Source organism: Lycium ferocissimum, chromosome 10, assembly GCF_029784015.1.
Source record: "Lycium ferocissimum isolate CSIRO_LF1 chromosome 10, AGI_CSIRO_Lferr_CH_V1, whole genome shotgun sequence".
Lineage (NCBI taxonomy): Eukaryota > Viridiplantae > Streptophyta > Magnoliopsida > Solanales > Solanaceae > Lycium > Lycium ferocissimum.
This window is the reverse complement of record NC_081351.1, coordinates 23,617,936-23,639,942: the sequence shown is the minus strand read 5'-3', so window position 1 is coordinate 23,639,942 and position 22,007 is coordinate 23,617,936. Positions and strand designations below refer to the sequence as shown.

General features: G+C 37.2%; 2 protein-coding genes across 3 annotated transcripts; both read left to right on the top strand.

Annotated features, from left to right (window-relative positions):
- Window positions 1–13,987: 13,987 nt before the first annotated feature.
- Window positions 13,988–16,402, top strand: LOC132032887 (protein OBERON 3-like). The gene has a single exon (XM_059422669.1). It carries the CDS (start codon window positions 14,143–14,145, stop codon window positions 15,925–15,927), a length of 1,785 nt encoding a protein of 594 aa, XP_059278652.1. The 5' UTR covers window positions 13,988–14,142; the 3' UTR covers window positions 15,928–16,402.
- Window positions 16,403–17,369: 967 nt separating this feature from the next.
- Window positions 17,370–19,166, top strand: LOC132032885 (zinc finger protein 4-like). 2 transcript variants are annotated; one of them, XM_059422664.1, is made up of 3 exons: window positions 17,370–18,578; window positions 18,766–19,082; window positions 19,114–19,166. In XM_059422664.1, the coding sequence occupies exon 1, from the start codon at window positions 17,779–17,781 to the stop codon at window positions 18,508–18,510; it is 732 nt and encodes a 243-aa protein (XP_059278647.1). In that variant the 5' UTR covers window positions 17,370–17,778; the 3' UTR covers window positions 18,511–18,578; window positions 18,766–19,082; window positions 19,114–19,166. The 2 variants fall into 2 exon arrangements, with proteins under 2 accessions (XP_059278647.1, XP_059278646.1); XM_059422663.1 differs by having other exon boundaries at window positions 18,766–19,166.
- Window positions 19,167–22,007: the final 2,841 nt, after the last annotated feature.

Below are 22,007 nucleotides of genomic sequence, written 5' to 3'. Positions count from 1 at the left end.
TTCACATGTCCAAACCATCTCAGTCTCGCTTCCCGCATCTTATCTTCCATCGAGGTCACTCCCACTTATCCCTATAGCCTCATTCCTAATCCTGTCACTCCTGGTGTGCCCACACATCCATCTCAACATTCTCATCTCAGCAACTTTCATCTTTTGAACGTGAGAGATCTTAACTGGCCAACTGTCACGCCCCGAACCATGGCCTGGGCGAAACACGGCACTCGGTGCCTTACTGCATGTGACCGAGCGAACCACATGGCTTGCTGAATCATCATGAGGCATAACATGAGCGGAATAGAACGTGAATGCATGATGAGCCTTTATAAAACGTAGTAAGTCATAATACTTAATAAAAATACCTGTTTAAACATGAGTGCGGAAATAACATGAATGAGCCAAAATGGCTATACGATCCGAATGTCGACATAACATAACGACTTATCTAGTCTATGAAACCTCTATCATGAGTCGGCGGAAAACATACTTACGGGACAAGGCCCCGGAATACCTTAGATGCGTAACTAATCATAAAACAAAAGTTGACCAAACCCCGAATGAGATGGGGCTCACGATAAGGCCGATACGAATCTTTGTCCTACGGAAGCGGATGTGTCGTCCGTAATCGATTACTGCGCATCGTGAAATGCGGGCCCCCGGCAATAAAGGGACGTCGACATTGAATGTACTTTGTATGTAAAGCAACCTAATGAAATAACATGGGACATAAAGTAATAAAGATAAGAATCGAACGTGAAACCGAAACCTGGTTATGAGCATGAACATGAATACATATATAATATAAAGCATGAGTAAAAATATCATAAGTAGGAGAGCAATAACTTATAACCGATCCATGGTCTCAGTGCTTGCATCCCGCCCGGACCAGAACACTCGATCCTTGCCGGGAACATGAGATTTAATAAAATATGAAAAGATCCAGTCATTATGAGAATCATCCGGAACATGAGTGGATTAATCCTCATCCTACGGTGGCAACGTAGTTTCAGGCTATCTGAAGCCCTCCTCGATAATTAAGGCAACTCCCAAAAACATGAACATGTAAATAGTGGCACTTGTCGCCATAGTATATCATGAAACATAACTTGCTTGTACATGATTTTCATGAATCATAACTAACTTGTACATGGTTTTCATGAATCATAACTTGTATTTAGCATGTGTGTATCTTGAGTCATGGCATGAACATAGTTATAAAATACAATTACATGAAAACTTGTAGATATGTAGGATATTCATGAAATAAGCATTTTTTTAAAAACATGCATGCAAGAACCCATGGAATGCAAGATATGGGTTTTCATGGATTACGGACGGATTCTCAATAATCATAAAGAAATATTAAGAACTCAATGATGGAATTATAACAATTCATACATAATATAATCATGGACATGGACCTAGGGTTATCATAAGCATGGTATAGAAACCCTAGTTTTAGTATAGAATCATAATTTATGGATTGTGAGGCGCGGGGAAGAAACAATGATGTTCCCACACGTAGATAGTAACTCTACATACCTTAGTCTCTCCAAACTTGAATTAAAGACTTGAGCTTTGAAGAAGATTTTCAAAATCTTGAATTCTTGAACCTTGAGATGGGTTTTCTTGAAAACCTTAGTTTTAGGAATGATGATTTCTTGTTTAGATTACAAGGATATGTATTAGAATTAACTTGGAATAATTAAAGTAGGCTTACCTTGGTGTTCTTGATGATGGAAGAGGGTAGGAGGTCGTTCTAGGGCTTGAAGGAATGAAAAATAATGATTTGAACTGATATGGATGAATATATACTGTTCTGGAAAAATTAGATTTTCGGCCCAGTTAAATACTGGCCGTATTTTGAAATACGGTCCGTATTTTGACATATGGACTACACTGCATCTCTTCAGTAAAATGGCCATAACTCTTTGCACGTATGTCCGTTTGACCCCCGCGTAATATACCGTTGGAAAGGTATTTCAAAGCTCTACAACTTTCATGAAGGAAGTTTTCCCAAATTCCAAATACGTTTTGAAATACGATTCGTAAAACGAAATACGGTCCGTATTTAACCATGTGACATCAAAATGTCAAATTCCAGAATGTTCAGAAATTCTTGGTTTCAGTTTACGATTTGAAATACGGTTCGTAAAACGAAATACGGTCCGTATTTAACCATGTGACATCAAAATGTCAAATTCCAGAATGTCCGTAATGCGTGGTAACGGTTTACGACTTGATTTACGACCCGTAAGGCGAAATACTGATCCTTGTTCATGGGCGTAAACTCCCATCTTACAACCGAACAGAAAATTCCAATCCTCACATCCTTTATCTACTTCTCTAAGTCTAGGATCATGGTCAAAGCTTAGGTTAAAGGTACGAGGTGTTACAATATCTCCTCCCTTGGGATCATTCGTCCTCGAATGATGGGTCATGTTTAAGAACATGGCTGGACATGGCTTGAATACATAAACATGAAAGAAACATGACGTAAAACGTACGAGCTTGACATGGTTACGTGGGAACATGGTAATGGATCATGAGAACTGAATACGTGATTACATGGAAACATGTACATGGGGAACATGAAACTCGAGTAGCACCTACATGAATGAGAATCATGAAACATTTGTCCTCGATTTATGAATAGTGGTTAAGAATCGCTATTGACTCTGGAATCTACAAAATTTATGGCAGGACTTCCTTCATAATTCCGAACCTCACGACATTTCTCAAACGTACGCAACTAACTAAAGTACCAACACACAACTCACATAGCATCTTAATACACATGATGTGACATAACGTGATTATCCCAATCTTGAATGTATCTAACATAAATACCGAGTTGGCCAACACACGGATATTGGCTAAATGATTACATGATTACTATACATGGGGTTTGGAAGAAATGCGTAGGCACGAATGACATGAGTACTGGAAATAGGCACGAACATGAAATGATTACCTGGGCGTGAGACGCATGACGTGGTACATAAATACATGAAACTGGATGACAGGAATACATGAGTGCTAAACTGTCATGAGATACGGATACGTGTAAACATGGATATCGTAACATGGGATCTGAATGTCGAAAACATGATTGTTACAACATGAGGGTTGAATACTAAGCGCGGGTAGGATTTGGATACTTAGAGACTTGATCATAGATGCTCGTTTGTCACCATGGTAATATGAGATAGGAGTACGACTTAGGCTTTGAATGTAAGCGTAACTCGAGGTGAATGCGACAGACTTGAGTCGTATAACAAGAATATGATCCTAACATAGGTGTTCATAAATCTCTAGCATAGGCATGACATGAATAAGTCGAATCTGAGTAGAATACTCCCGAGATAAGTACAATAGGGTACATGAGAAGATATCTATTTGAATATAGGAATGCACCTTACTTCTGATTATCTTGCTAGCTGTTAATCAAGATTATGAATACCTTAGCTCATCTTGCTCATTCGCGTGAGCGAATTATAGAGGACTGAGAGAAAAGGAATTATTGGTACTATTCATATAAGATACTTTACTTTAGAGAACAGACATGACATGGTGCATTGTACATGGAGGACGCAACGTGGATCATGCGTACATGGGAACGTGATTCATATGGCATGAAACGTGAATAGCATGACATGGGGCATGGGACCATGAGCAACTTGACATTTACATGAGTACATCATGGATGCATATCGTGGCGTTGGGACCTAATTTCATGAGTATTGAGCTATTAATAAGACATAAGCGTGATTTGCGTGGAGTACAATTGTAGGCTCACTCTTGGGTACTCATAGACGTACATGGGGATGGATAAGATATCACTTTTGGAACTTAGCTATACTATACGAGTGGGACATGGTTCAACATAGTTTACTCTTATTACTGTAAGTCGACACCCTCATTATAAAATAAGACTCATGAAGGCAAGGATCATAGGCATAAATGCTTTGTCCGTCAAGCACCTAAGGCATAAGTAGAAAGTCATCTTGAACTTAAATATGGCATAAGTACTTCGGAAAAGAAAATGGCATCCTTTGTGCCAAGCTACGAGCTGCTTTAAAACAGTAACCAGAGGAACATAACCATGAGTTACGTAGAATCGTGGGTAGGACATCCATCTTGGCTTACTCTTGTCATTACCTACCAACCCCACCGTTATGCTATTTCTATATGTGGATGCTCAAAGAAGTCGGTCGTGGGCACGAGTACGTGAGAACGTAGGTAGCATATCTTTGGAGTTGAAATAAATCATTTACCTAAGGCATTTTTTTTTCCTTGTTCAAGGACCAGGTGGGCATTTCATAGGATTCTTAATCTTTAAACTATTGTGTTACCTTCTCCTCAATCATTATCAAAATCAACATCATATTCGGAAAGCACTTAGAAGCTAGAACGCGGTCATGGGTATAAAAGCACGATAGATACGTGAGACATGAATGCGGTCTTCAACCTTGGACATGAGTACAACCTTGTGAGAAAAACATGAAAGAACATTCCTTGCATAACTTACTATCGTATGGAGTCTTAATTCTTGTATCTTAAACATGGAGTGTAAAGCTTTAACAAGGGCATAAGATACGTATGCTAGGCATGTGTAGAGTACGTTTGGGCATTGGTACTACATAGTGCATGAATTATTCTGGAATTGGAAACGTTACACTCCTAAACCTTTTATTCGCCCTAAAACTTGATCTCAGCGACATGACAAAAGACGAATTCCACACACTTTATCTTAGCTACATGAAACTATGATCCTCTGACATTATCCTCTGACTTCTATCAACTTACGAAACACAACATCTATATCGACACCTTACCATATTATCTCCCCCTTAGTTCAAAAGCAGACGTCTAAAGCCTGTGGATCCCTTAAGTTAGCGAGTGGTCATCTAGTGGTTCCGCTAATTTCCTCTAAAATACTGACGACTCATTTATTTAGCTTACTTCAAGCAAGTCTTACTCAGTAGGAAAATTGGATTACTTAAATGAACGGGTTTCTAATGTACATAACTGGCATACTAGCTTTGTCAGTCTTGGGGAAAACTCTTTTCTGATAACTCTCAGAGACTCTTCTTCTGTAGCTTGCTCTCTTACTGCTTAGATGGTTTTCTTCTTCCACCAATTTCTATACCTCAAATTTAACTTAAACCCTTTGGGTTCTAACACGCATTCGGTGTATCCAGGCAGTTACCTACTTAGTAGTGCTAACTTGACTAAGTAACTCAAATCGTACTTCTACTAACTCTGCTGAAAATTTTTAATTCACTGTATCTATTCAAACTTACTTACTTACTATGCTTCTGTTAACCACTTGCCAGCATCATATCCTCTAATTCTTCTCTGAGTACTAAAGTGAAGCATAAGGTTATTTCTAACTTTTCCTCCTTATCGACTCTATTAAGGGTTGTATACTATCCTTTCGAACTATGGACATGGATCATACTTAGGAAAATTTCATCCGTTCTCAAACAAGGAATTGGAACAACTAACCCCAAACTCCCTATACACTTTCAAAATTATATCATACTATACACATCGTGATAAATACTTAATCACATAACCTAAGAGGGAATTGTCATATCTTTTATCTCATAGTAATATACGCTTCTTGTAGTAACTCACTAACATCATACTCTCAGGTCGATCTGAATAAGCTTAAATAAATTAAAACTAACCCTACAAAAAAAAAATTCAATATCGTCTGCTCATGGTTTTCTTATCGCATCAGTCCCTTCCTAGTCATATACATAGGTCATATGGCAAAAATATATATATACCCTTGAAAAAAAAATTGACACTTTCTAGTATTACAGGTGGTTGGCTCTTAGGCTATTTCCTGCTTAAAACTACCATGAACAATTTATGCCTGCTGCAGTTAACTTCCTAACATGTTACCTTATAGGGTCTTAAATATGAACTATCAACCACCTGATAACCACATAAGACATAATAGATCTAGGGCATAATATCTCATATGTGACAAGGAGGGAAAATTATTGGCATACCTATGACACATGTGACGGCTGCGTCACTGAGTCCTGCGATCTATCATATCATGATAACGTGCTTGATCCCCACTTAATCCTAATACTCCATCCCTATCAGTGCTTTGGTCTGCTAGTGTCCGAGTACTACGAACACGCGAACGGTGTTGTTAAATTGGCTATGCACTCGGTGGGAACGAATTGCACCACCACTCTTAGTGTTACTATTGTACTTGAGCGGCGGGCATTCTCTTTGCACGTGGCCTTGGAGACCACAATTATAACACACATCCGAACCCATCCTACACACTCCTGCATGTCTTTTTCCACACCTACTGCAAATGGGGTGCGAAAAATCTTTGTTATCCTGTTTCACTTGTGGGCAATCTCTCAGATTGTGACCACACACACCCAAAACATCTATGGGTGCCGTAGCGACACGCCCCTTGATGTCTCTTGTTGCACTTGCGGCAAATAGGATTATGAAAACCCCTGTTCTCACATCGTCCGGTGGTACGGGACATTAGTGGTACTTGAAGCAGGTTTTGATGACCTACAGTCGCAGAATCGAAAAGTTAGAACTCTCGAGTACGAGAGTTCGTCTCTAAATCAATGGTAGCCCTCGGGCTCGAAGTTGCCTTTCTCTTAGTAGACATTTTCTGAAAGAATGCAATGCGCACGAGTCAGAATAACTCCTGATAACTCTATCTGAAAGCAACACATCGATAATGATTAGTTTCACGTCTTCCTCATCCGTTGAGACTAAGCGTATTCGGTAGAATGGGAAACAACACATGAGTTCGAGTGATTTCTGAGAACACAGCTCTATTGCACGATCTAGAGTTGAAAGAAGTGAGACAATCTTAAATGTCTTGGTGGTCGTTTGTTTATATGTATGGCGCGCACACACATATAAAAGTGACCCAGCGGAACGCGGTTTCATAGACTCCTACGACACTTGAACCTAGGCTACGATACCAAGCTTTGTCACGCCACCGAACCATGATGCAGGCGAAACACGGCACTCGGTGCCTTCTTGTATGTGACCGAGCGAACCACGCTGGCTTATTTGAATCATCATGAGGCATAACATGAGCGGAATAGAACGTGAATGCATGATGAGCCTTTATAAAACGTAGTAAGTCATAATACTTAATAAAAATACCTGTTTAAACATGAGTGCGGAAATAACATGAATGAGCCAAAATGGCTATACGACTCCGAATGTCGACATAACATAACCGACTTATCTAGTCTATGAAACCTCTATCATGAGTCGATGGAAAACATACTTGCGGGACAAGGCCCCCGAAGATACCTTAGATGCATAACTAATCATAAAACAAAAGTTGACCAAACCCCGAATGAGATGGGGCTCGCGATAAGCGTACGAATCTTTGTCCTACGGAAGCGGTGTCGTCACGTAAATCGATACTGCGTCGTGAAATGCGGGCCCCGGAACAATAAAGGGACGTCGGCATTGAATGTCTTGTATGTAAAGCAACGGCGAATGAAATAACATGGGACATAAAGTAATAAAGATAAGAATCGAACGTGAACCGAAACCTGGTTATGAGCATGAACATGAATACATATATAATATAAAGCATGAGTAAAAATATCATAAGTAGGAGAGCAATAACTTATAACCGATCCATGGTGCGGTGCTTGCGTCCACGCCGAGGACACACTCGGTCCTTGCCGGGGAACATGAGATTTAATAAAATATGAAAGGATCCGGTCATTATGAGAATCATCCTGAACATGAGTGGATTAATCCTCATCCTACGGTGGCAACGTAGTTTCAGGCTATCTGAAGCCCTCCTCGATAATTAAGGCAACTCCCAAAAACATGAACATGTAAAATAGTGGCACTTGCTGCCCATAGTATATCATGAAACATAACTTGCTTGTACATGGTTTTCATGAATCATAACTTGCTTGTACATGGTTTTCATGAATCATAACTTGTATTTAGCATGTGTGTATCTTGAGTCATGGCATGAACATAGTTATAAAATACAATTACATGAAAACTTGTAGACATGTAGGATATTCTTGAAATAAGCATTTTTATTTAAAAACATGCATGCAAGAACCCATGGAATGCAAGATATGGGTTTTCATGGATTACGGACGATTCTCAATAATCATAAAGAAATATTAAGAACTCAATGATGGAATTATAACAATTCATACATAATAGAATCATGGACATGGACCTAGGGTTATCATGAGCATGGTATAGAAACCCTAGTTTTAGTATAGAATCATAATTTATGGATTATGAGGCGCGGGGAAGAAACAATGATGTTCCCACACGTAGATAGTAACTCTACATACCTTAGTCTCTCCAAACTTGAATTAAAGACTTGAGCTTTGAAGAAGATTTTCAAAATCTTGAACCTTGAGATGGGTTTTCTTGAAAACCCTAGTTTTAGGAATGATGATTTCTTGTTTAGATTACAAGGATATGTATTAGAATTAACTTGGAATAATTAGAGTAGGCTTACCTTGGTGTTCTTGATGGAAGAGGGTAGGAGGTCGTTCTAGGGCTTGAAGGAATGAAAAATAATGATTTGAACTGATATGGATGAATATATACTGTTCTGGAAAAATTAGATTTTCGGCCCAGTTAAATACTAGCCGTATTTTGAAATACGGGCCATATTTTGAAATACGGTCCGTATTTTGACATATGGACTGCTTTGATCTCTTCGATGAAATGGCCATAACTCTTTGCACGGATGTCCGTTTGACCCCCCCATATCCGTTGGAAAGTATTTCAAAGCTCTACAACTTTCATGAAGGAAGTTTTCCCAAATTCCAAATACGTTTTGAAATACGGTTCGTAAAACGAAATACGGTCCGTATTTAACCATGTGACATCAAAATGTCAAATTCCAGAATGTTCAGAAATTCTTGGTTTCAGTTTACGATTTGAAATACGGTTCGTAAAACGAAATACGGTCCGTATTTAACCATGTGACATCAAAATGTCAAATTCCAGAATGTCCAGAAATCTGTGGTAACGGTTTACGACTTGATTTACAACCCGTAAACTGAAATACGGTCACTGTTCATGGGCGTAAACTCCCATCTTACAACTGAACAGGAAAATTCCAATCCTCACATCCTTTATCTACTTCTCTAAGTCTAGGATCATGGTCAAAGCTTAGGTTAAAGGTACGAGGTGTTACACCAACACTCCGCCCCATGCAACATAGTCGGTCTAACCACCACTTTGTAGAATTTGCCCTTAAGTTGTGGTGGCACCTTCTTATCACATAGCACTCGGAAGCGAGCTTCATTTCATCCACCCTGCCACAATACGGTGTGTGACATCATCGTCAATCTCCCAGCTTGCCTTGTATAATAGACCCCGAATACCTAAAACTACTTGTCTTGGATGACACGGGTACCAAGCCTCACTTTCACACCAGCCTCTTGAGGTGCTTCACTGAACTTGCACTCCAAGTACTCTGTCTTGGTCCTACTCAGCTTGAATCCTTTACACTCCAGAGTTTGACGCCAACCCTCCAGCTTAGTGTTAACTCCGCTACGAGTCTCGTCGATTAAGATTATGTCATCCGCGAAAAGAATACACCATGGAACCTCACCTTGAATATGCCGCGTCAATTCATCCATCGCCAAGGCAAATAAAAACGGGCTAAGGGCTGATCCTTGATGCAACCCCATCACAACTGGGAAGTGCTCTGAGTCACCTCCTATTGTCCTTACCTTGGTCTTGGCTCCCTCATACATGTCCTTGATCACCCTAATGTATGCCACAGGTACACCTTTAGCCTCCAAGCATCTCCATAGGATCTCCCTTGGAACTTTGTCGTAAGCCTTTTCCAGGTCGATGAATACCATGTGTAAGTCCCTCTTTCTCTCCTATCTTTTGCTCCACCCGGTCTCCTTACAAGATGGATGGCTTCGTAGTTGAGCGTCCCGGCATGAATCCAAACTGGTTCTCTAAAATAGATACGCCTCTCCTCACCCTCATCTCCACCACCCTTTCCCACACTTTCATAGTATGGCTTAGCAGCTTGATAACTCTATAGTTGTTGCAACTCTGGATATCGCCCTTGTTCTTGTATAGGGGGATCATTACACTCGACCTCCATTCTTCGGGCATCATTGCCGTCTTAAAGATGACATTAAACAACCTAGTCAGCCACTCCAAACCTGCCGAGCCCGCAATCTTCCAAAATTCTCCAGGAATCTCGTCAGGTCCTGTCGCTCTTCCCTTGCGCATCCTACGAACAGCACCCTTAACCTCCTCAACCTTAATACTCCTGCAATACCTAAAATTGCGACGCCTCCCTGTATGTTCTAAATCTCCCAACACAATGTCCCTGTCCTTCTTCATTCAAGAGTTTGTGGAAATATGACTGCCATCTCCGTCTAATGTGAGCCTCTTCTACCAATACTTTGCCATGCTCGTCCTTGATGCACTTCACTTGATCCAAATCACGTGCCCTCCTCTCCCTTGCCTTGGCTAGCCTGAACAATTTCTTATCCCCGCCTTTTTCCTCTAGTTCCGCATAAAGGCGTTCAAAAGCTGCCGTTTTTGCCATCGAAACCGCCAACTTCGCCTCCTTCCTGGCCATCTTATAAAGTTCCCTATTCGTCCACTTCTCCACCTCATCCTCGCTTTCTATCAACTTCGCATCGCCACGCTTCTTTGCTTCCACCTTCCTTTGCACTTCTCCGTTCCTCCACCAATCCTCGATGCCCGCCATGACTACATCGAGACCCACAGCACTTCCTTAGCTACTACCCTAATGCAACTAGACGTTCTATCCGCATACTAGTCGCATCCCCACTACTATCCCGGCCCTATAGTTTGCAATTTCTCTCCCGTCTCCGGGGCACTAGTCATGGTCAAACTCCCCATCGATCTGGGCCGATCACCCACGGCCCTCTTCTTTCTCGTCGTCTTGATCCCTAAATCCATCACCAAGAGCTTATGTCGGGTTGTAAGGTTGTTGCTCGGGATAACCTTACGGTCTTTGCACGGAACCTTTATCATCCTTCCAAGGGAGTAGAAAGTCTATCGAGTCTTAGCCACGCAACTACGGAAGGTTGCAAGTGCTCCTCCTTCTTTGGGAAACTCGAATTGGCTATCACCAACCCAAAAGCTCTTGCGAAATCCAAAAGTGCGATTCCTCCTCCATTCCTGGCTCCGAAGCCAAAACCTCCATGCACATCATCATAACCCCCCGAAATAGGCCCGATGTGCCCATTGGAATCACCTCCCACGAATAGCTTCTCGATGTGGCGGTATGCCTCCCACTACCTCGTCCAAATCCTCCCAAAATCGCCTCTTCTCCTCCTCCTAAGCCTGGCGCGCGCGTGCGCACTAATGATGTTCAAAGTAAGCCCTTCAACGACCACCTTAATCGACATCATCCTATCAGTGACCCTCCTAACCTCTACCACCTGATCCCTCAAATCACTATCCACTAAAATTCCTACCCCATTCCTATAGTTCGACCTACCAGAGAACCAAAGCTTATACCCATCTACTTCCTTAGCTTTAGGGCCTACCCATTTGGTCTCTTGAACACAAGCTATATTAATCTTCCTCTTCTTAAGAATCTTAACTAGCTCTATGGACTTCCCGTTAACGTCCCAATATTCCAAGAACCTACTCTCAGCCTAGACGCTCCTCTCACCCACTTACCACTCCCAACCCTCCCCGGACGAGAACATGATCCTAGTCTACCATCAATAACCAAAGCCACGAAAGCTAGTATGAATGAACTAATAAATTATTGAAAGGACTATAGTCCGCAAAATATAACTACAAGTGTATGGACAAAGAATGGATACGAGCAACCGAAGGTACCAGCTCCAGTTGAACCGAACCTGTTCGCCGTCGAAAAACACTGTTCACCGCCGGAGTTACTGTTCACCGCCGTGGTACTGTTCACCACCGGAGTAACGTTCACAAAGACCTGAAAGGGAGAAGAGAAGAGAGGAGGGGGAAAAGGAAAAAAAGAAAAAAGAAAATGGAGGGAGAAGGAGGAGAGCGGACTGGCCTGAAAAATGACGCCGGAAAAACTCGCCGGCGTCGGATCAGATTACTTTAAAAATTAAAATTGCTCAAGATTATATTTAACAAATTACTTTGAACTTATCCTTACATAACAAACCATTTTTGTCATAAATCAAAAAAAAAAAAAAACAAATTTTGTCATCTTACTAATATCTACCTGTACTACTGTGTAGTTCAGTTTCTAGGATTTGTAGAGTTTTTCTGGTCCTGTTAATTCTTTTTCTTTCACATTTTTCCTCAAATCTAACAGACATATTTCATTAAAATATTTGACGAATTGAATTATTTTAAACCAAACTTTAATTCTTTCACATTTTTTCTCAAATCTAGCCAACTTTAAGAATCAAAACTGCTCAAGATTATATTGAACAAATTACTCTGAACTTATCCTTAGGCATGACAAACCATTTTTGTCATCTTACTAATATCTACTTGTACTGTATAGTTCAGTTTCTAGGATTTATAAAAATTTCCTAGTCCTATTAATTCTTTTTCTTTCACATTTTCGCGCAAATCTAACAAACATATTGTATTAAAATATTTGACGAATAGAATTATATTAAACCAAATTTTAATTCTTTCACATTTTTTCTCAAATCTAATAAATTTTAAGAATCAAAACTGGTCAAGATTATATTTAACAAATTACTTTCAACTTATTCTTACATGATAAATCATTTTTGTCATCTTATTAATATCTACCTGTACTTTATAGTTCAGTTTCTAGAATTTATAAATTTTTCTTGGTCCTATTAATTCTTTTTCTTTCACATTTTTCCTCAAATCTAACAAACATCTTTCATTAAAATATTTGACGAATAGAGTTATATATATTAAACCAAACTTTAATTCTTTCACATTTTTTTCAAATCTAACAAACTTTAAGAATCAAAACTGCTCAAGATTATATTTAACAAATTACTTTCAACTTATTCTTAGACATAACAAATCATTTTTGTCATCTTACTAATATCAACCTGTACTGTATAGTTCAGTTTCTAGGATTTATAGAATTTTCCTGGTCCTATTAATTTTTTATCTTTCACGTTTTTGCTCAAATCTAACAAACATCTTTCATTAAAATATTTGACGAATAGATTTATATATATTAAACCAAAATTTAATTCTTTCACATCTTTCTCAAATCTAACAAACTTTAAGAATCAAAACTATTCAAGATTATATTTAACAAATTACTTTCAACTTATCCTTACATAACAAACCATTTTTGTCATCTTACTAATATCTACCTGTACTGTATAGTTCAATTGCTAGGATTTTATAGAATTTTCCTGTAATATTAATTTTTTTCTCACATTTTCGCTCAAATCTATCAAACATATTTTATTAAAATATTTGACTAATAGAATTATATTAAACAAAACTTTAATTCTTTCACAATTTTCTGAAATATAACAAACTTTAAGAATCAAAACCGCTCAAAATTATTTTTAACAAATTACTTTCAACTTATCCTTAGACATAACAAATCATTTTTGTCATCTTACTAATATCTACCTGTACTGTATAGTTCAATTTTTAGGATTTATAAAATTTTCCTGATCCTGTTAATTTTTTTTCTTTCACATTTTTCCTCAAATTTAACAATTATGTTTTATTAAAATATTTGACGAATAGAATTATATTAAACCAAACTTTAAATTCTTTCACATTTTCGTCAAATCTAACAAACTTTAAAAATCAAAACTGCTCAAGATTTTATTTAACAAATTGCTTTCAACTTATCCTTACATAACAATCATTTTTTGTCATCTTACTAATATGTCTACCTGTACAAACATACATTTAAAAATCAAACCGCGTAAAGACACATACAATTTTTCTTTTTTAGATTCTTTAGCATTAAAAAATAATAAATAAAAGTCTAAAACTTTAGTGGACATATCAAGAAATCAAACCGTTGAACTTTTCCTACAGAGAGAGAAAAGCTATGGAATCCAACCAAAAATTTCTCTGAAAATTCTTCACCTCAAATCTGTAAGTTTTTTTTTTTTTTTTTAATTCTCTCTGCAAATTTTGTTATTCAAATCTGTAATTTCCATAGAATATATAATGGTTAATGAGAAGGAAAATTCAAGTGAAAAAAACATAGAGAACAAGATAAATGAATTTCAAGAAAAGGGTATTCATTTTCTTGAAAAATCTGTATCAGAAGTGGAAAAGATTGAAACTTTTGGTAGTCAAGAGTTAACTTTAAGTTATCTTTGTGAAAATTCAAAGTTGGGTTTTCAAGAAAAGGTGAATCTTGAAAAAAATCTGTTGAATTCTGTTGAAAAAATGAGTAACTATAAAGGGAAAGAAGTAATGGTATCTGAGGATCTAAATGAGGAAAGTGAAAGATGGGTTGAAAGGGATTTTCTTCAGTTGAATGAGAAGAAAGGGAATTTAGGGTTTCCTAAAAGAGAAGCTGAAAAAAATGAGGAAGAAAATAGAGAAAAAAAGCCAAAGATTGAAACTTTTTTGTCATTAGCTTTGCCTGATGTTTCACTCTCTTTAGCCGGTTCGAATCGGGTACAAAATGGTGATCTTCCAGCAAATTTGTGGCCTAGTAGGAGTATAGAACCATCAAATAACAATACAAGGGCTACATGGTCTAATGATTTTACGGCTAATTCGTTGTCGTGCTCGTTTTCCCACAATCCGAGTTGCTCGATTACTCATAATTCGACAGAGAATTACGATTATTCTGTGGGGAGTCGTAGGACGGGAAGTGATAGGATTTGGAATGCCGGGGAAGGAACTAATGGATCGGTTCATAGTAGGTTTAGGCCAATTGGTGATGGGGGTGTTACATTGTCAAATCATGTTGGTGGAAGTTTTAATAGTATTCATAGGACTACAAGCTCGGATAACAATTCGTTTTTTCCATCCGAGTTGCCTGCGAGACCTAGAATTGATGGTCAGTCAAGAGGCTCGGGGAATTTGAGGCGTTTGGAGAATATAGATGGAGGAGGAGGAAGAACACATAAGGTTACTAGGCCGGAGAGAATTCTTAGAGAAATAGTGTCGGAGTCTATTCCTCTTATGGCTCAGATCGTGCAAGAGCTTCCTGATGAAATGGTTGAATCAACGAAAGTATACTTGAGAAGCCTAATTGCAACGCCTGAAAGGAAAGATGAGTTGATTAGCCTTCAGAAAAGACTTGATAGGCGTTCGGATCTTACTAATCAGACTCTCTCAAAGTGTCATAAGATCCAACTCGAACTTTTGGTTGCGATAAAAACGGGTCTCGGCAGCTTCTTATCCCAAAACACCCGCCTTCCAACAGAAGAGTTGGTTGAAGTTTTTTTACTTGAACGGTGTCGAAACGTAAATTGCAAGAGGCTTTTGCCGGTCGAGGACTGCGACTGCAAGATTTGTTCGACGAAGAAAGGATTCTGCAGCGAATGCATGTGTCCGGTGTGTCTGAACTTCGACTGTGCCAGTAATACTTGCAGTTGGGTAGGGTGCGATGCGTGTTCGCATTGGTGCCATGCAGTTTGTGGTATTGGGAGAAATCTTATAAAGCCTGGTCCAAGTTTCAAAGGCCCTTCCGGGACAACGGAGATGCAATTTTACTGTCTCGGATGTGGTCATGCCTCGGAAGTGTTTGGCTTTGTTAAAGACGTGTTCATGTCTTGTGCGGAGCAATGGGGTGAGGAAGCCCTGATGAAAGAGCTCGATTGTGTTCGTAAAATCTTTCAAGGGAGTGAAGATATTAAAGGCAAGGAGTTACATGTTAGGGCTGATGACTTGCGTACGAAGCTAGCTAAAAAGACGATTTCTCCTTCAGATGCCTGCAATTTCATCTTTCAGTTTTTTAGCGGTAAGTATACAACAATTGATTTTATCTGCTAGTTTTTCTTCCCTTTTGGTGGCTATATTCTGTAATTTAGAATGTAGACAGATTGAAAATGCTTAATCTCCATCGTTTATCTATCTTCATAGCTAGGCTTCACGCAATAAGGCCTTAACGATGACAATATACGCTTGCTTGTTATTGGAAGAAAAAAAGATTAAGATTGTGAATGAAATGAATGGTTCTGATTTCAAGTAGAATGAAAAATATAATTAGTTTGTACTAGTCATAAGTTGTGAAATGGAATTTCTTGAGTAAAAAAAAGGTCATATCTGCACAAACCATAGAAGGAAATAAGAAGTTAGAAATAGTAGCTACCCGATTCGTGATATTGCTTTCACTTGAAATGGTTGGAGCCTTAGTTTTTTCTTCTCATTTTCCCTTTGGATCCACGGTTTTGTCCTAAAAAATAGAGACCACTAAGATGTAAACTATATTAAATTTCAAAGCATCCAAAACAAACCTGAAAAACAATACTATCTACACCTCACTCCCAAGCTAGCGGGGCTTGGCTATTTGAATCCTAAGTATCCATTCACTTCATTTGGACTTGCTTCCTCCCAATCTCAATAGTTTGGGCCTCTCTAACACTAAAGATTCTTTATATTTTTTCTTGCATACAATTCTCTAGACGAACTAAAAGAGCTGCTATAAAATACTAGATCTAGTATAGTTCAAAAAAAAAAAAAAAGGGGGTTTTGGAGGTGTTTGGGGTGGGGGGGTGGGTGGGGAGGGGGTGTGTGGACTAAGCTTTAATAACAAATAGTTGCTATCACCAATAAAAGTGATAGCTTCTATTGAGTTCTATTTTTCGTTAAGTCTATCTGGATTCCGAGAGATTGTAGGTCTTCTAAAACAACTCATTTTCATGTAATTTTAGGTCTACTTCGTACCTTTTAGCACCTTTAATCCTCATGCTGTCACACATTGACACCTAAGAACCGGTTTGTTTGGACGTCTTAGAAGTCTATGTTGGACCTGACTAAACCATCTTCTATTACCTTTACATCTAGAACAAATATCACTTATGAACAAAGGGCATGTAAAGCAGACCTTTCTGTCACAATAATAGAAGATAAGTTGCTTATGCAGTGGGAGGATAAAAATTTGGCACTAAAAAGATTGATAATCAACAATGCAAGGCACTATAGCATCAAGTGTATGAAATACAAAATAAATCCAATTGGGGTTTGGTGACTGGACAACAAGTTTTTAAACTCCATTAGTTGAATATGAAGTGTTAGCAACAACAACAACAAACCCGGTGTGATTCACAAGTGGGGTCTGGGGAGGGTAGGATGTACGCAGACCTTACCCCTACCTTTCTGAGGCGGTCATTGGAGCACCTTTCTAGGTATAGTTTGAAGAGAAATGCACGTTTCGATTGTCCAAGCATGGAACTTAATCACATTATAATTCATTTAGACCTAGCAAATATGGTGAATTGATAATCTAACAAAGAGATTGAGCTAATCACCTATGAGATCTATGTTCTTCTAGAGGTTATTGAATCAAAATTCTCATTGAGCTGTAGCACATATTGTTATGTTGATTGCTGATCTATGTGATTTCATTTTAAACCTATAGATTACTATAGTCCATGGACTTTTTCAAGAAAATCATATTAATGATAAGCCGGGAAAGAACTTGTTTTTGAGATTATCTTGCAAATTTTCATTCTTTTTGAGACCCGTCCTACCCATAGCAGGGGAGATTATTTTGCCATTCAGAGAATCATTTACTCTACTGTACCTGCAGGTCAATCAAGGACCGGAAGTCATCATCGAGTAATTATTACTCGACCTGTTATTACCTAAGTATTAAATCCGTACCCCATTTTTCCGAGCAACATGAAGCCCAGGAATTTCAATCTTGAATCCGAAGACGAGTCCGAAGTCAGCAGCAGCCAAGTTGCCTCCAACATTTCTGCCCAAAAAATGTCTCCCGATCCGTATAAGGACAGCACGACCAATTCGTCCTGCCTAACCAACTCCCTCAATCTTCAGCAGGAGTCAGAGCCAGTTACTCTTGACTTGACTCTCGGCTTCAATGCCGAGTTGAAGGGTAATCCCGAGAATGGCAGTGAAGTAGGGCCGGATCCTCCAGCTGCACGGGTATCGAGGATATTCTCGTGCAATTTTTGTAGGCGCAAGTTTTATAGCTCGCAGGCGTTGGGAGGGCATCAAAATGCGCATAAGAGGGAGAGGACTCTGGCAAAGAGGGCGATGCGGATGGGAATGTTATCTGAGAGGTATGCCAGCTTGGCGTCTCTCCCCCTTCATGGGTCTCCATATCGATCTCTTGGTGTTCAAGCTCATGCTTCCGTGCACCACCGAGTCTCACAACAACAAGAAAGGCATATGCAAATGCATGCTATTAGAGGCAGGGCAAGATTCGAACAAGGCTATTTCGGGGTGCCAGTATACGTGGAGGATGATGAAGTGGAGATGTTTTGGCCTGGTAGCTTCCGGCAAGTTGACAGGGTCGGTAGCAATGTGGGGCGCAATATAAATTTTGTATCAATGGCTCCACCACCTAGGACAGATCAACCATCATTGCCTGATCTTAATTTGAAACTTTGACACTATTCCCTTCACATTTCTATATCTATTTTGGGTTCCTTCTTTTCCAAAACGCGGTGTATACAATCGTGCTGTATTGTACAGGGAGATTGAATGGAGATTTCAACTGTTATCGCGTTAAAACTGTTGTATTCCTGAAATGTGCTTAATTCATTACTTTGTTTATAGAACTTGTACAAGATTATAAGGAAATTTTCACATTTTTGGGACACTGTTGATATCATCTATCTTCTTACATACTTACTTTCTTGTAAGTTGCTGAGGAATGTTCAAATGGACCTTGAGGATAGCAACATCCATAGTAGTGGCTGGTCACTACCAGTTTTTGTAGAAGCCTCGGTGTCTGCAGCCCCCGTGCACGAGTGCACCATGCACTGTGCACAATTCGGAGCACCAATGGATGTGTTTGTGCACTGTGCACCACTATAACGATTCTCACACCAGTGCAGATATTGCAAGAGAAACTACTTAAAATTTGTACTACTTTTAGCCTGGAATCCCTCGTATGACTTAATTATATTTTATAACACTCACCCTTGAGTTGGAGCATATATATTTGTAATGCACAATTTGTTACAAAGGTATACCACTCGAATTTCATAGAGTGGTAATGTCTTTATGAAGTGATGTATGATCAACCCCTTTCTTTTACTCAAGTGAAGATTTTTGGTTGTTTGGCACAAATTAAATTTGGACATGTTACACTTATATAAGACCTTGGACGCAAATTTTTATTCTATTCATGTGCTTCATTTGATGGTAAAAAATGTGTCGGATGCATCGATAGAAAGTGGAGTTTTTGCTACGCTTTGGAATAGACAAGCTCACCGCTAAGAAAAAATATGTAAATTACACTAAACAATCCTTATAATATAACGTAGTTGTAGATACATTCTTCATATTTCATAATTATACACTTAATCAGTTAATCCTCTTACACAAATAAAAGTTAGAATAGTATTTTCACTTTACAACCATGTTTAAGTGTTTACTTTTCAAAAGTAGTGTATATTCTTAAGTGTAATTTACTCTAATTATAATTCTCTAGCTACTTCACCAAAAACTGAAGGCTCAAAAAGGTTATCGTTCCCATTAAGAAGATATTTCCCAACCCTAAAGGGTAACGGAATTTAGGGAAATTTACTCATATTATGGTGTTTCTAGTTCTATGCTCTCTTTTGCACTATGCAAGCAACAGTAATCTATGAGAAAGCAACAAAAATGCTCCTTATGTTTGAGAGTAGGTTTAAAGTAGTTCATTAACTATACTCCTGATCAATTATGATTATTTAAATTTGACAAAAAGTATTGTTCAAAGATTTAACAAATTTTTGAAGTTTCTACTATTTTTTTTTTTGGTCTATGATGAAGCTTTTTGAATTATCCCTTATGCTAATTTTTTTTTTCTTTTTTTTTTGTATAGTGCAATTTCTAGGATTTTATAGAATTTTCCTGATCATGTTAATTGTTTTTCTTTCACATTTTCCCTAAAATCTAACAAATATATTTTGTTAAAATATTTGACGAATAGAATTATATTAAACCAAACTTTAAATTTTTCACATTTTTCCTCAAATCTAATAAACTTTAAAAATTAAAATTGCTCAAGATTATATTTAACAAATTACTTTGAACTTATCCTTACATAACAAACCATTTTTGTCATAAACCAAAAAAAAAAAAAAAAAAAAACTATTTTTTTCATCTTACTAATATCTACCTATACTTCTGTGTAGTTCAGTTTCTAGGATTTATAGAGTTTTTCTGGTCCTGTTAATTCTTTTTCTTTCACATTTTTCCTCAAATCTAACATACATATTTCATTAAAATATTTGACGAATTGAATTATTTTAAACCAAACTTTAATTCTTTCACATTTTTTCTCAAATCTAGCCAACTTTAAGAATCAAAACTACTCAAGATTATATTGAACAAATTACTCTGAACTTATCCTTAGGCATGACAAACCATTTTTGTCATCTTACTAATATCTACTAGTACTGTATAGTTCAGTTTCTAGGATTTATAAAATTTTCCTAGTCCTATTAATTCTTTTTCTTTCACGTTTTCGCGCAAATCTAACAAACATATTGTATTAAAATATTTGACGAATAGAATTATATTAAACCAAATTTTAATTCTTTCACATTTTTTCTCAAATCTAATAAATTTTAAGAATCAAAACTGGTCAAGATTATATTTAACAAATTACTTTCAACTTATTCTTACATGACAAATCATTTTTATCATTTTACTAATATCTACCTGTACTGTATAGTTCAGTTTCTAGAATTTATAAAATTTTCTTGGTCCTATTAATTCTTTTTCTTTCACATTTTTCCTCAAATCTAACAAACATCTTTCATTAAAATATTTGACAAATAGAGTTATATATATTAAACCAAACTTTAATTCTTTCACATTTTTTTCAAATCTAACAAACTTTAAGAATCAAAAGCGCTCAAGATTATATTTAACAAATTACTTTCAACTTATTCTTAGACATAACAAATCATTTTTGTCATCTTACTAATATCAACCTGTACTGTATAGTTCAGTTTCTAGGATTTATAGAGTTTTCCTGGTCCTATTAATTTTTTATCTTTCATGTTTTTGCTCAAATCTAACAAACATCTTTCATTAAAATATTTGACGAATAGATTTATATATATTAAACCAAAATTTAATTCTTTCACATCTTTCTCAAATCTAACAAACTTTAAGAATCAAAACTATTCAAGATTATATTTAACAAATTACTTTCAACTTATCCTTACATAACAAACCATTTTTGTCATCTTACTAATATCTACCTGTACTGTATAGTTCAGGTTCTAGGATTTTATAGAATTTTCCTGTAGTATTAATTTTTTTCTTTCACATTTTCGCTCAAATCTATCAAACATATTTTATTAAAATATTTGACTAATAGAATTATATTAAACAAAACTTTAATTCTTTCACAATTTTCCTGAAATATAACAAACTTTAAGAATCAAAACCGCTCAAAATTATTTTTAACAAATTACTTTCAACTTATCCTTAGACATAACAAATCATTTTTGTCATCTTACTAATATCTACCTGTACTGTATAGTTCAATTTTTAGGATTTATAAAATTTTCCTGATCCTGTTAATTTTTTTTCTTTCACATTTTTCCTCAAATTTAACAATTATGTTTTATTAAAATATTTGACGAATAGAATTATATTAAACCAAACTTTAAATTCTTTCACATTTTTCGTCAAATCTAACAAACTTTAAAAATCAAAACTGCTCAAGATTTTATTTAACAAATTGCTTTCAACTTATCCTTACATAACAATCATTTTTGTCATCTTACTAATATGTCTACCTGTACAAACATACATTTAAAAATCAAACCGCGTAAAGACACATACAATTTTTCTTTTTTAGATTCTTTAGCATTAAAAAATAATAAATAAAAGTCTAAAACTTTAGTGGACATATCAAGAAATCAAACCGTTGAACTTTT

What these genes read in the sequence shown, in the direction of transcription:
- LOC132032887 (XM_059422669.1), top strand. Translation starts at nt 14,143, where the DNA reads ATGGTTAATGAGAAGGAAAATTCAAGTGAAAAAAACATAGAGAACAAG.
- LOC132032885 (XM_059422664.1), top strand. Translation starts at nt 17,779, where the DNA reads ATGAAGCCCAGGAATTTCAATCTTGAATCCGAAGACGAGTCCGAAGTC.